This window comes from Pseudorasbora parva, chromosome 15 (assembly GCF_024679245.1).
Source record: "Pseudorasbora parva isolate DD20220531a chromosome 15, ASM2467924v1, whole genome shotgun sequence".
In the NCBI taxonomy this organism is placed as follows: Eukaryota; Metazoa; Chordata; class Actinopteri; order Cypriniformes; family Gobionidae; genus Pseudorasbora; species Pseudorasbora parva.
Window position 1 is genome coordinate 44,328,634 of NC_090186.1, and position 15,112 is coordinate 44,343,745.

Consider the following 15,112-nt stretch of genomic DNA (forward strand, 5'->3'; position numbering starts at 1 on the left):
TTCAAATCAACAATGGAGTTTAAAAAATACGACCGATGGACTGATGATGAGGTTCAGGCTTTATTAAGTTTATTTGTGGAAGACTAAATCCAGTGGGATCCTGAAAGACTCGCACTCAGTCCTACGCCAACCGGACTTATCTTCACGGTACTTTAGACTGCGATGGAAACGCAGACAGCAGCATCATGGGACACATTTTCTGGGTAATTTCAGTGTAAACTGGGCTAAAGTGACCTTTCCAGAAAAGATCTCCGTCTGGTAAACGCCTCTGCACTGCCATTGGTCCGTGATGATGATGTAACAGGTGGGCGTGGCTCTGAAGCTCCGCCTTCTCTCCGCTTCAGTCAGTGAGCCCTGGAGAGACACTGGAAAGCTGTTCGGACGCACACATGTAAGGAGCAATTGTATAAAAAAAATCAAGACAAATGATATATAATTTTAAGTACTTTTTCCCTTTTTCTAAACTATACGTTCATGCTGTGTTTTGGAGGATTTCTGGCACTTTTTTTAACCTGTTTACCACAAGCTACACCATTAGCTTGCATTTGAAATATTACATTGTTGGGGGGGGGGGGGATATGTCAGACTGCTCCCATTTTGTTAATATATTTTTATTAAATCAGTATTTTTGTGAAAGGATAGAATGTTTCTGATTTGTTTGTTTGAAGTGTTGATCAAATGCCAGTAAAAAATAAGAGTCAGACTGTATTCACAAATTATTTATTTTAATAAACCAAATGGAGAGAAAAACACAAACTTTAGAATGAAAAATTAGTATTTAGAATAAATAAAAAAATATATGTAAATAAAACCATTAGCAAAAAGCAAAATTAACATTTGTTTGTGTATGTGTGTGTGTGCATGCGTTTGTGAGTGTGTGTGTGTGTGTGTATATGAGATTTTGTATGTGTGTGTTAGGACTCACCCTTTCATATTTGCATTTTGTTTGCCAAATTCTACAAATGCTGTCGGTTGTAGTCAAACCTGTGTGTGTGTGTGTGTGTGTGTGTGTGTGTGTGTGTGTGTGTGTGTGTGTGTGTGTGTGTGTGTGTGTGTGTGTGTGTGTGTGTGTGTGTGTGTGTGTGTGTGTGTGTGTGTGTGTGTGTGTGTGTGTGTGTGTGTGTGTGTGTGTGTGTGTGAGAGATGGGTAGGTTTAGGGGCTGTGTGTGTGTGTGTGTGTGTGTGTGTGTGTGTGTGTGTGTGTGTGTGTGTGTGTGTGTGTGTGTGTGTGTGTGTGTGTGTGTGTGTGTGTGTGTGTGTGTGTGTGTGTGTGTGTGTGTGTGTGTGTGTGTGTGTGTGTGTGTGTGTGTGTGTGTGTGTGTGTGTGTGTGTGATTGGTAGGTTTAGGGGCTGTGTGTGTGTGTGTGTGTGTGTGTGTGTGATGGGTAGGTTTAGGGGCAGTGTGTGTGTGTGTGTGTGTGATGGGTAGGTTTAGGGGCAGTGTGTGTGTGTGTGTGTGTGTGTGATGGGTAGGTTTAGGGGCTGTGGGTGTGGTGTGTGTGTGTGTGTGTGTGTGTGTGTGTGTGTGTGTGTGTGTGTGTGTGTGTGTGTGTGGGAGTTCAGATTTATGCTGGATATATTGATTGTATTGAAAAATGATTGGGAAATGCAATAAATTAAGTTTTTAGATCCCACAAAATCTCACTGCGATGAAGGGAACAATGTTTCATGGAACATCAAACGGGCTCCAAACTGCTTACTGTCCATTGAAACAATGTGTCTCAACCTTTCCTAGTCCCAGAACATTGTGTGTGTGTGTGTGTGCTGGTTATTGAATTTAAGCCCTGTTTTCAGACCCTGAGATGTAAAGGCACAATAATAACTTGTATTTCCTTAATTGCATGTCAAATGTGCTGAGTCATTTTCTAAATGCAAGCCTTTCATTTACCAAACGCATTAAATTGCATGCATGGCTCAACCGCAGGACAGATGTTAAAGCATGTCTGATGATTGATGTCTGTTTAATAAGAGCATGCTTATCATGATTATAATACTTCAGATGACACTCGGATCAGATCATTTCAAAGGGTCCAATAACTTTCACAAGTGTATTCACCCTCCGGCTATTATCGTTCTGTAATCCGTGGCCAATCGTTGCGAACACACACTGATTTAATCGTAGCGTGAGCATGAGATCTGAAGTGTGTGAGCATGCACTCTTAGGTGGCGGTATGTCGGCTAATCTTCCACCTGATAAGCTTGTTATTTACTTATGTAGCACTTACATTCTTCAAGTGAGAGGACATGTCGTGTCTGCGGGGGAAATTAGCTTTGAGCTGAATCTGGTCCAATACACAAAATGGAAACATTTATGTAAAAAAATGTACATGGTCCTTTTTTATAAATAAAGTGAAGTAAAGTAAAGTCTCTTTTATCAGGGACGGTGACCTTTATTTATTATAGAAGTGGGTGCAAGTCGTTTGCATTGAAGTGAATGTTCAATTTGAAGTTGAAATTTAAGTGGCAATGCATTTACAAAGGAGTTCACTGCAACAAAAAAAATGCTTAGTATTGTTGTCTTGTTTCTTGTCAAGTGAAAATCACAAGTAAAAATTATTGTCTTGTTTTGGGGAAAAATAACTCAAAAATAAGAGAGTTTTTGATTAAAATAAGCTAAATAATCTGCCAGTGCAGGGTATGCAAAATAATCGTGTTTTTCTCACCCCATTGGCAGATTATTTATCTTATTTTAAGCAAAAACTCTCTTCATTTTAGTTATTTTTCCCCAAAACAAGACAATTACTTTTGCTTGTCTAGTAAAGACTTCTTGTTTTAAGAATTTTTTGATGTTTGGACCAGAAACACGACAAAAATACTGAGTAAGAAAAGCATTTTTTTTTTCTTCTGTGAATGAGAGGCAGATGATAAAAGAGAAGAGGAACAGACTTCTTTTCATTCTTGTGTTCTATTTGAAGGGTGTTGTTGAGTCTGAAGTCCTTCACACAGAGGTGTGTGTAGCGTCTATCAGAGGAACCGTTGATAAAGTCAAAGCCAAACACATTCCTGACTTTCATCTCCGTTAGAGGACGGCAGCTTTGTCCTACTTTAACATTACATGATCTGGGTTTTTAGCATTGCATTCTTCTTGTAATGTATAATGCATTATAAAAAAGACTGCAGTAATTATGCCTTTTGCTGCATTGTTTGGTCTCAAATACAACTGTAACCACATTATAATACTCATCTGTTCAGTGAAAACAACTTTAGAAAGTAAATATTATAATGCATTTTAACTTTGGTTACAATTATTTATATACAAAAAAAAAAAAAAAAACAATGCACCTTTATAATGCATTATACATAAGGGCTTGTTATAAAGGTATTCATAATGTACTTTATAATGCATTATATTTTTTTCATAAATAACAGTAACCATAGTTAAAATGCATTATAAGGTATGGAGGACCAACCCTGCACAAATTAAAAATAAATAAATGAATGAATGAATAAGTAAATAACTGAATAAATAAATAAATATACACATATGTAAATTAATAAAAACATAAATAGATAAATGTGATAATAGGAAAATAAATAACAGAATAAACGACTCGATAAAATAAATATGATTCATTTTTAATCAAATACAATTTTGTATTATCTTTCCCTTAATTTATTATTTTCTACTTTTATAAAAATATATCTTTTTAACTTTTATTTATTTGTTAATTAAATTTAACATTTATTTTTACGTTTATTTTTATATTTATGCGTTCGATTGATTCATTTCTTTTTCCGTGTGCAACATGGAAATGAGGAGGGCGGTCCTTGTGTAGCTTCAAGTTAAAAATATATATTTTTATAAAAGCAGAAAATAATAAATTAAGGGAAAGATAATACAACATTTTTATTTGATTAAAAATGAATCATATTTATTTTATCGAGTCGTTTATTCTGTTATTTATTTTCCTATTATCACATTTATTTATCTATTTATGTTTTTATTAATTTACATATGTGTATATTTATTTATTTATTTATTTAAAGTGTTGCCTATTTTTTGTGTTTTTGAAAGAAGTCTCTTCTGCTCACCTAGGCTGCGTTTGATGATTTTATTTGATGACAAATGCAGTACAAATTGTGTAGCTTTGTTGTATGTGAATAAATAGTAAAATTATATATATTGTGATCAAAGCATCTTTTTGTGGAAATTGATACACTTTATTTTTCCAGGATACTTAGAATTACATTTTAAATGTCTTCACTGTTACTTTTAATTAATTAAATGCATCCTTAATGAATAAGAGAATTACTTTCGGTAACACTTTATTTTACAGTGTCATTGTTACATGGAGTTATTATAGTACTAACTCTAAATTATGCATAATTACTTAAGCCAAACCAAATCCTAACCCTATACATGCAGTTACTTAATATTACTCAGTACTTAAATGTAGAATTACAGTGTAACAAACACCTTAAAATAAAGTGTAACCTTACTTACTTTCAAAGGAAAACAAAAACACAATGGGGTCTCAAAATCTGAGATCGCAAAAGAAAATACTAAATATTTCTATTTAGCATATTTTCATTAGAAATTATATTATGACAGGACTGTTGGACCTCCTCTGCGTAAAAAAAAAAAAGAGGATCGTGCATAATGCTAGAGGTACGTCTCGTATATTTAAAGGATGGAAACAACCAGGGAGCTGATAGTTTTCTATATAAGGACATCAACAACTAAAGGTTGTGTTGCTGACCCCACACCACTTTTAACTCTTGATAAAATCCCCGTCCCTGTGTTCTTTCCCTTCACATCCTTATTTGGATCTCCACTACCCTCTATAAAAACCAAGCCCTTGTGGTTTGAGTCTTTAAAGTTTCCTCAGCCGAGGCGTGTTCATCAACTCTCTGTACCTGAAAATTATCAAGCAGACACGATGGGTGATGCCATGATGGCAGAGTTCGGAAAGGCCGCTCCATTTCTGAGAAAGTCAGATAAAGAGCGTCTCGAAGCTCAGACGAGAGCCTTCGACATCAAGACCGAATGCTTTGTTGTGGACGAAAAGGTGGAGTTTGTGAAGGGGAAAATTGTCAGTAAGGAAGCAGGGAAGGTTACTGTTAACACCGAGGATGGGAGAACGGTTACTGTCAAAGATGGAGACGTCCACCCCCAGAATCCGCCTAAATTCGATAAAATCGAGGACATGGCGATGCTAACGTTCCTTCATGAGCCTGCCGTGCTATTCAACCTCAAAGAGCGTTACGCAGCCTGGATGATCTACACCTACTCTGGGCTATTTTGTGTCACGGTCAACCCTTATAAATGGCTACCTGTGTACGACTCTGAGGTAGTTTCTGCCTACAGAGGTAAGAAAAGAACAGAGGCTCCACCTCACATCTTTTCCATCTCAGATAATGCTTATCAGTACATGCTAACCGATCGAGAAAACCAATCTGTCCTCATCACTGGAGAATCCGGTGCTGGGAAAACCGTCAACACCAAGAGGGTCATCCAATATTTTGCAAGCATTGCGGCCGCTGGCGGAGCGGCTGGAAAAAAAGACTCCAGCAAGGGAACCCTGGAGGATCAGATAATTCAGGCTAATCCTGCACTGGAGGCTTTCGGCAATGCCAAAACGGTCCGAAATGACAACTCGTCTCGCTTTGGGAAATTCATCCGCATTCATTTTGGGACGAGCGGTAAACTGGCATCGGCGGATGTCGAGACATACCTGCTGGAGAAGTCTCGGGTGACCTTTCAGCTAAAGTCTGAGAGGAACTACCATATTTTCTTCCAAATACTCTCCAATGAGAAGCCTGAACTGCTGGACATGCTGTTGATAACTAATAACCCATATGACTACTCTTACATCTCCCAAGGAGAAGTAACCGTTACGTCCATCAATGACAACGAGGAGCTTCTTGCAACTGACCAGGCGTTTGATGTACTCGGCTTTACGTCTGAAGAAAAGATGGGAGTCTACAAGCTGACGGGTGCCATAATGCACTACGGCAATATGAGATTCAAACAGAAACAGCGTGAGGAACAAGCAGAGCCTGATGGTACGGAAGAAGCAGATAAGGCAACTTATCTAATGGGGCTGAACTCTGCCGACTTACTCAAAGGACTCTGCCATCCAAGGGTGAAGGTGGGCAATGAGTACGTCACAAAAGGACAGAGTGTGGACCAAGTGTATTACTCTATTGGTGCACTGGCAAAGTCAGTGTATGAGAAAATGTTCAACTGGATGGTGGTAAGAATTAACCAATCCCTCGACACCAGGCAACATCGCCAGCATTTCATCGGAGTGCTTGACATAGCAGGCTTTGAGATCTTCGATTTCAACACGTTCGAGCAACTCTGCATCAATTTTACCAACGAAAAGCTGCAACAGTTTTTCAATCACCACATGTTCGTCCTGGAACAAGAGGAATATAAAAAAGAAGGAATTGAGTGGGAGTTTATCGACTTTGGGATGGATCTGCAAGCCTGCATCGAACTGATTGAAAAACCCCTAGGGATCATGTCCATCCTGGAGGAAGAGTGCATGTTTCCAAAGGCCAGCGATCAGACATTTAAAGCAAAGCTGTATGACAACCACCTGGGCAAGACAAACATCTTCCAGAAGCCACGAGTTGTGAAGGGTAAGGCAGAGGCGCACTTTGCCTTAGCCCACTATGCAGGGACTGTTGACTATAATATCTCCGGCTGGCTGGTGAAAAACAGAGACCCGTTGAATGAAACAGTAGTTGGGCTCTATCAGAAGTCTTCTTTGAAGTTGTTGAGTCTTCTATTCTCAGGTTATGCAGGAGAAATATCTGACAAGTCAAGTGGAAAAGGCGCCAAGAAGAAGGGGTCATCTTTCCAAACAGTGTCTGCCCTGCACAGAGAAAACCTGAACAAACTAATGACCAATCTGAAAACCACACACCCACACTTTGTTCGCTGTTTGATTCCAAATGAGAGCAAGACTCCTGGAATCATGGATAACTGCCTGGTCATGCACCAGCTTCGCTGCAATGGTGTACTAGAGGGCATCCGGATTTGCAGGAAAGGATTCCCAAATCGAATCCTCTATGGGGATTTTAAACAGAGGTACAGAATCCTAAATGCATCTGCTATCCCGGAAGGCCAGTTTCTTGAGAACAAGAAGAGTGCCGAAAAGCTGTTGGGCTCACTAGACATTGACCATACGCAATACAAATTTGGCCATACAAAAGTCTTTTTTAAAGCTGGCCTGCTTGGTACATTGGAGGAGATGCGAGATGACCAACTCGCTCGTATCCTCACTGGGATCCAAGCTTACGCTCGTGGATTACTGATGAGAGCCGAGTACCAGAAACTGGTGGAGCGCAGAGATGCGCTTATGGTCATCCAGTGGAACCTTCGCTCCTTCCTCGGTGTGAAAAACTGGCCATGGATGAAGTTATTTTTTAAGATAAAACCTTTACTAAGGAGCGCCGAGTCTGAAAAGGAGATGGCAAACATGAAAGACGAATTCGGTAAGTTAAAGGAAGCTTTGGAGAAATCTGAGGCTAGGAGAAAAGAGTTAGAAGAGAAAATGGTCAGTCTGCTTCAAGAGAAGAATGACTTGTTCCTTCAGCTCCAATCCGAGCAAGACACCCTAACTGACGCTGAGGAACGATGCGAACAGCTCATAAAGAGCAAGATCCAGCAAGAAGCCAAAGTGAAAGAGCTGTCAGAACGCATAGAGGACGAGGAAGAGATAAATGCCGACCTTACAGCCAAGAAACGCAAGTTAGAGGATGAATGCTCAGAGCTCAAGAAAGATATAGATGACCTTGAGCTGACACTGGCCAAGGTGGAAAAGGAAAAACATGCCACTGAGAACAAAGTGAAGAATCTGACTGAGGAAATGGCATCCCTTGATGAAAACATAATGAAACTTACCAAAGAGAAAAAAGCTCTGCAAGAGGCTCACCAGCAAACGCTGGATGACCTTCAAAGTGAGGAGGACAAAGTCAATACATTGACAAAAGCCAAAGCTAAGCTCGAACAACAGGTGGATGATCTTGAGGGCTCACTGGAACAGGAAAAAAAAGTTCGGATGGACTTGGAACGAAGCAAGAGAAAGCTGGAAGGAGATGTCAAACTGACTCAGGAGAATGTCATGGACTTGGAGAACGACAAACAGCAACTTGAGGAGAAACTTAAAAAGAAAGACTTTGAAATCAATCAGCTGACTGGAAAGTTTGAAGACGAGCAAATGGCTTCAGCACAGCTGCAAAAGAAATTAAAAGAAAATCAGGCTCGAATTGAAGAACTGGAGGAGGAGCTGGACGCGGAGCGTGCGGCTCGTGCAAAGGTGGAGAAGCAACGATCTGAAATTTCCCGAGAATTGGAAGACATCAGTGAGCGCCTGGAGGAGGCAGGTGGGGCGACATCTGCTCAGGTAGAGCTCAGTAAAAAAAGGGAGGCCGAGTTTCAAAAGTTACGGCGGGACCTCGAAGAATCAAACCTTCAGCATGAAACCACAACCGCCTGTCTTCGGAAGAAGCATGCAGATAGTGTTGCTGAACTAGGGGAACAGATTGACAACTTACAAAGGGTCAAGCAAAAGTTAGAGAAAGAAAAAGTTGAATTGAAGCTGGAATTGGATGACCTTTCCTCAAACATGGAGAGTGTTGTAAAGGCCAAGGTAAATCTTGAAAAGATGTGCCGATCACTAGAAGATCAGATGAACGAGTATAGGTCAAAATCTGAAGAAGCCCAGAGAGCTCTTAATGATCTGTCTACCCAGAAAGCCAAGCTTTTGACTGAAAATGGAGAACTTGGGAGACAAATGGAAGAGAAGGAATGTCTGATTTCCCAACTTACTAGAGGAAAGACTTCCTACACCCAGCAACTTGAAGATTTGAGGAGGCAACTTGAGGAAGAGGTGAAAGCAAAGAACGCTCTTGCACACGCTGTGCAATCAGCCCGTCATGATTGTGACTTACTAAGAGAGCAATTCGAAGAGGAGCAAGAAGCAAAAGCTGAGCTCCAACGAGCCTTATCAAAGGCCAATACAGAGGTCGCAACGTGGAGGGCGAGGTATGAGACTGACGGAATTCAGAAGACCGAGGAACTGGAGGAAGCCAAGAAGAAACTTGTCCAAAAATTGCAAGAAGCCGAGGAAGCGGTGGAAGCAGTGAATGCAAAGTGTTCTTCCCTTGAGAAAACTAAACATAGGCTACAAAATGAGATTGAAGATCTGATGCTAGACCTCGAACGATCAAATGCAGCGTCCGCCGCCTTGGACAAAAAACAGAGATCCTTTGACAAAGTCATTGCAGAGTGGAAGCAAAAGTACGAAGAGTCGCAATGTGAGCTTGAGGGGGCGCAAAAGGAAGCTCGCAGCTTAAGCACGGAGCTCTTTAAACTAAAAAATTCCTACGAAGAGACTCTAGACCACCTTGAGACCATCAAGAGGGAGAACAAGAATTTGCAGGAGGAAATTTCTGACTTGACAGATCAAGTAGGTGAAGGACGGAAAAATGTCCATGATTTGGAAAAACTGAGGAAACAATTGGAACAGGAGAAGGCGGAGTTGCAGTCCGCTCTAGAGGAAGCTGATGCTTCAGTTGAGCACGAAGAGGGAAAAATCCTACGATCTCAGCTGGAGTTCAACCAGTTAAAGGCAGATGTTGAGCGCAAGATGGCTGAGAAGGATGAAGAAATGGAACAAGCTAAAAGAAACTACCAACGCATGGTTGAGTCCTTGCAGGCTTCTCTTGAGGCGGAGACGAGGAGCCGCAATGAAGCCTTGAGGGTAAAAAAGAAGATGGAGGGGGACCTTAATGAAATGGAAATTCAATTAAGCCAGGCCAACAGACAGGCGTCCGATGCCCAAAAGCAGTTGAAGATGATCCAGTCGTGCCTAAAAGACACTCAACTCCAGATGGACGACACACTTCACAGCAATGATGATCTCAAAGAAAACATTGCCCTGATGGAGCGGAGGAACAACCTGATTCAAGCAGAGCTAGAGGAACTGAGAGCCGTGCTGGAACAGACGGAGAGAGTTCGCAAACTTGCAGAGCAAGAACTTACTGAAGCAACTGAGAGGATGCAACTCTTGCACTCCCAAAACACTAGCCTCATCAACCAAAAGAAGAAGCAAGAATCGGATTTGCTTCAGCTGCAAAATGAAATGGAGGAGCTGGTGCAAGAGAGCCGCAATGCAGAAGAAAAGGCGAAGAAAGCCATCACTGATGCTGCTATGATGGCTGAGGAGTTGAAGAAAGAGCAAGACACTAGTGCACATCTTGAACGGATGAAAAAGAACATGGAGCAGACCATTAAGGACCTGCAGCATCGTCTCGATGAAGCCGAGCAAGTCGCGATGAAAGGAGGGAAGAAGCAGCTACAGAAAATGGAGGCTCGTATCCGAGATCTTGAGAGCGAGTTGGACGCAGAGCAAAAGCGAGGCTCTGAGGCCATTAAAGGCGTGAGGAAGTATGAGCGACGCATTAAGGAGCTCACTTATCAGACAGACGAGGATCGCAAGAACTTGGCAAGGCTGCAGGACTTAGTGGACAAGCTACAACTCAAAGTAAAATCCTACAAGCGCTCCGCCGAGGAAGCCGAAGAACTGGCAAATGTAAACATGGCTAAATTACGAAAGCTGCAGCACGAGCTTGAAGAGGCGGAGGAGCGCGCAGACATCGCAGAGTCTCAAGTGAACAAACTGCGTGCTAAAACAAGAGATGGAGTACCTGGAAAGAAGTCCCAGGATGAGTAACGTTCAGTCTTTAGTGGTGCAATCACACCTAGATTAGTTCACTAGCACATCTACAAATGCATCTTATTTTACAACTTCTAAAGCATTAAACTTTTGTCAAACAATAAAAGGGTCAAAGACCGGATGTCACCATGTGTTTATATACAGTACCAGTCCAAAGATTAGAAACATTATTATTTTAATGTTTTTGAAATTAGTCTCATGCTCATCAAGCCTGCATTTATTTGACCTGAAATACATAAAAAAGGGTTAAATTGTGACACATTATTACAATCTAAATATAATTTAAAATATAATTTATTTCTGTAATCAAAGCTGAATTTTCAGCATCATTCCTCCAGACCTCAGTGATGATTTATTGTCAATGTTGAAAAAAGTTGTGCAGCTTATTTTTTATTTTATTTTATTTCTTCTTAATAGCCTGTGATACTTTTTATCAGGATTATTTGATGAATTAAAACTTTAAAAAGAACAGCATTTTTTTAATAGAAATCTTTTGTAACAATATACACTACCATGCAATAGTTTGGGCTCAGTAATTTAGTTTCCTTTCTTTTTTTGGACAGAAATGTATACTTTTATTCAGCAAGGATGCATTAAATTGATAAAAAGTTAATCATCATATGAGAATAATTTCTGAAGGATCATGTGACACTGAAGACTTGAGTAATGATGATGATAAATTCAGCTTTGATTACAGAAATAAATTATATTTTATGTTGTTACAAAAAAATATTTTAAATTGTAATATTTCAATTATATTTCAAATAAATGCAGGCTTGATGCGCATTAGACTCATTTTAAAAACATTAAAATAACAAGCTTCTTATCTGTACTGTACATACAAAAACATATTAAATGCAAGTGTCTACTTTCACATTTCATCTTTTAAGAAAATAAAGTGTAAAATTGTCATTTGGCGTAATGATCCAGGCTTTAATTTTATGATTACATCTTTAAATAAACATAAAATACCATTATTTGTTTTCTTGAAGTAGAAGTTTTGTCATTCAGAGAAATGTTTTTGTCATTTAGAGTAGTTCAAACTCTCTGTTACGCCACAGTATTATCCATTACACTGAAGGACGGGATCATTGACTTTAGCAATTATTAATATTACAGATAGATGAGGAATGGTTAGCACTGACAAATGTGTTACACTTAATAAATATCACTATTTTAATGCATTTTTTTTGTATTGTTTGGTTTGTGTCATTGATTTATTTTAGATGATCACAGAGAGCGTTGTTAAGCACTACAAAAAGCCTAAAAAATATTTAAAGTAAATGCAGATCCAACAGCTCGAGCAGCACTTTATCAAGGGAAAGAGAGCAGTATTGAGGATTGCAATGGTCAGAATAAAAACTTACCAATTTTTCTGAACAGAGAGTCATAAAGTCAAAAGAGATCATCGAGGGGATTCTCCATCCAAAATATCCTGATTGTGATTTATGCTGGCAAACAGAAATTATTCATAAATATAGCTGCAAGCGGTCATTTTTGGGGCTGAGCAAGTCAGACATAAAGTGCTGATTATTTTTCAACATTTCTTACGCCGAAATCTATGTAGGTTTTTGCTTAGAAAAATCTCAAAATTAAACAGGACACTGACCCATCGCTGCCGCATACATATTTCCACTCTTATGTCGTAATGAGATGTCACGTACAAATGTAAGTTCAATATATCACATATAAATATAAAAATATTATAGGAAAATATATATAATTTTAATGACACACTGACATTTTTTAAACAAATTTTGTTGCACGTAAATGTAATTTTAACAAGAAAATTATGTTTTAACTATAATATCAATTATTACAAAAATATATATAATGATAATGACACTATTACGAGAAAATGTTTTAACAAGAACAAATTTCAATTGAACGACAGCATCATGTTATTATGGAGTAGAAAAAAAATATGTATGTGGCAGTAACATACTAATGTACAGGATTTTGTCACATTAATTAATACATAATTTAAAGCTGTATTACATTATTTTTTGACGCTTGAAATGCCCTTTTCATCTTCGATCCAAATGTGATTGAACAATACCATAAAACCAACACTCAAAATGAAATCTTTGCTTAGAATTTGAAATGCATTGACATGATGAGAAGCCAAAATAAAAGAAAAAGCCTATATTTAAAGCTCCACTGTGTGATATTTTCCCCCATCTAGTGGTGTAAAGGTTTATGACCATCCAGTGAATATTAGTTTCTGTTCCTCTCAATTCTGATTTCGTTTTAACTCCTACGGTGGCTGATTTAGTCCAAGATTAACACGACAATCCTCCTCTTCACATTCGACACGGTGCCATCGAGTGTTAAAAGGCGAAAGGCGAAGCTTGAATTTACGGGTATGTCCCTCTTTGGCTGCTGTACTTTCAAGATGGAGGAGCAACATGGCGACCGGCATCCGAACCCCTCACCCGTATGTGTTTTCAATGGGATATTATAAACTTACGAGAATACTTAATTACTTAAAAGAAGTAAATATACATTAATAAGCACATATATTTGTGAAAGAACTAAGTGTTTTTAGCTAAGAATAAACTAAAAAAGTTACAACAAATGATATATGAAGACACAAAAAAAAACACAACACTGATCATTTATCCCATTTATTTTCACATTTCAGTTTAGCCGACCAAAAGCAATTCAGAAACTGTTTTAGGCCAACCACATTTCAAATGGGAGCAGCACAGAATTTCATAGAAAAATAGGACAAACATTTGACCATCTCTTCAGCAGTAACAATCTAAAACTATTCAAAGTAAAATCAGTTCAGTACTTCTGCAACTCGGTACTGTAAAATACAATTTATGTACATCTCTAACATATAGATAGCACACAAAGCATCTCTCTAAACTTCCCTTTTTAATGGAATACCTACATATTTACAATCCATACCGTTACAAAAAGAGCAGCATCTCTTTAAAAGCCCATTCTGTTCGTTCTATACGCTTCTTTTCCAACTGCATGGTTTAAGTCTGACACTATCAAACATCTTTCAATATTATGCAGAGAAAATTCAAGCCTCGGTATATATACAAACATAAAATATATATTGATAGTCAATCAAACGACAGGATTTAAACACAGCAGGTCAATTTTCATTCTACTAGCAGTATAGTTACACTGGGCCAGATACAACCTGTATCCGTTCCCAACCACTTAATAAGTTACATAAAACATGCAAATATTGCATTAATTTTGTTGATCATAAATTACAAACTTTGGGGCGAAGACACGTGGACGGGGAAAGTGTTCATAACTTACACTGAGGGGGATAGAATTATATTTGTAGACAAAAACCTTTGGTTCGTTCTCTTTTTTTGTGCAACAGGACCAATTAGGCTCTTCAAAATAAAGTTGCACAGAGTGTGGACACTTCTGGTAAATTTAGGGAAACTTTCCAAAAATTCAGGGAAAAAAGTTTCCACAAATCCTGGAAAGTTTTCTAAAAATCCTCAAATATTTCGAAAAATTCTGAATTTTTGTTCCCAAAATCCTGGAAAGTTTCCAAATATGAGAGAAATTTTCCAAAAATTATGAACATTTTCCAAAAATCAGAAAACATTTCCAAAAATTCTCGAAAAGTTTCCATACATCCTGGAAAAGTTTCCAAAAATCATCGAAAGTTTCTAAAACTCCTAAAACATTTCCAAAAACTCTGGAAAAGTTTCAATAAATCCTGGAAAGTTTTCTACAAATCCTTTAATGTTTCGAAAAATTCTGAATTTTTTTCCCAAAATCCTGGAAAGTTTCCAAATATGAGAGAAAATTTCCAAAAATTCTGAAAAAGTTTCCATATTTCCTGGAAAAGTTTCCATAAATCCTAGAATAGTTTCAAAAAATCATCGAAAGTTTCTAAAACTCCTAAAACATTTCCAAAAATTCTGGAAACGTTTCAACAACGTTTTCGAATATTTCGAAAAATCCAGGATTTTCCCCAAAATCCTGGAAATTTTCCAAATATGAGAAATTTTCCAAAAATTCTGAAAAAGTTTCCATAAATCCTAGAATAGTTTCCAAAAAAAAATCATTGAAAGTTTCCAAAACTCCTAGAATATTTCCAAAAACTCTGGAAAAGTTCCAATAAATCCTGGAAACCTTCTGGAAACTTTGAAACCCTACTTCAAAATCTGTATTATTCAAGCCAAAACAATTCAAGTAGGCAACAAAAATGTTCGGGGAAAGATTAGCAAACATAATTTGTTGTCTAACATATTAATTGCACAAGATGAGGCCAAGATATCGCAACCGTTCTGGCAATATCACCAGCAGCTTCAAGGTTCAAGGTGCAGGTTTAGAATAAAGAATAAAAACATCACATTAACAAGCACTAAATTCTCCAGCTCCAGAATCACATTTGTCAGATTGTGTAGGTGGGGTTGAGAGTAGGGTTGCAAACT

At 38.3% G+C, this 15,112-nt stretch overlaps 1 protein-coding gene across 1 annotated transcript; it reads left to right on the forward strand.

The window, feature by feature from the left end:
- Positions 1 to 4,801: 4,801 nt before the first annotated feature.
- myh6 (myosin, heavy chain 6, cardiac muscle, alpha) lies at positions 4,802 to 11,668 on the forward strand. The gene has a single exon (XM_067418313.1). It carries the CDS (start codon positions 4,881 to 4,883, stop codon positions 10,686 to 10,688), a length of 5,808 nt encoding a protein of 1,935 aa, XP_067274414.1. The 5' UTR covers positions 4,802 to 4,880; the 3' UTR covers positions 10,689 to 11,668.
- The last annotated feature ends 3,444 nt before the right edge of the window (positions 11,669 to 15,112 follow it).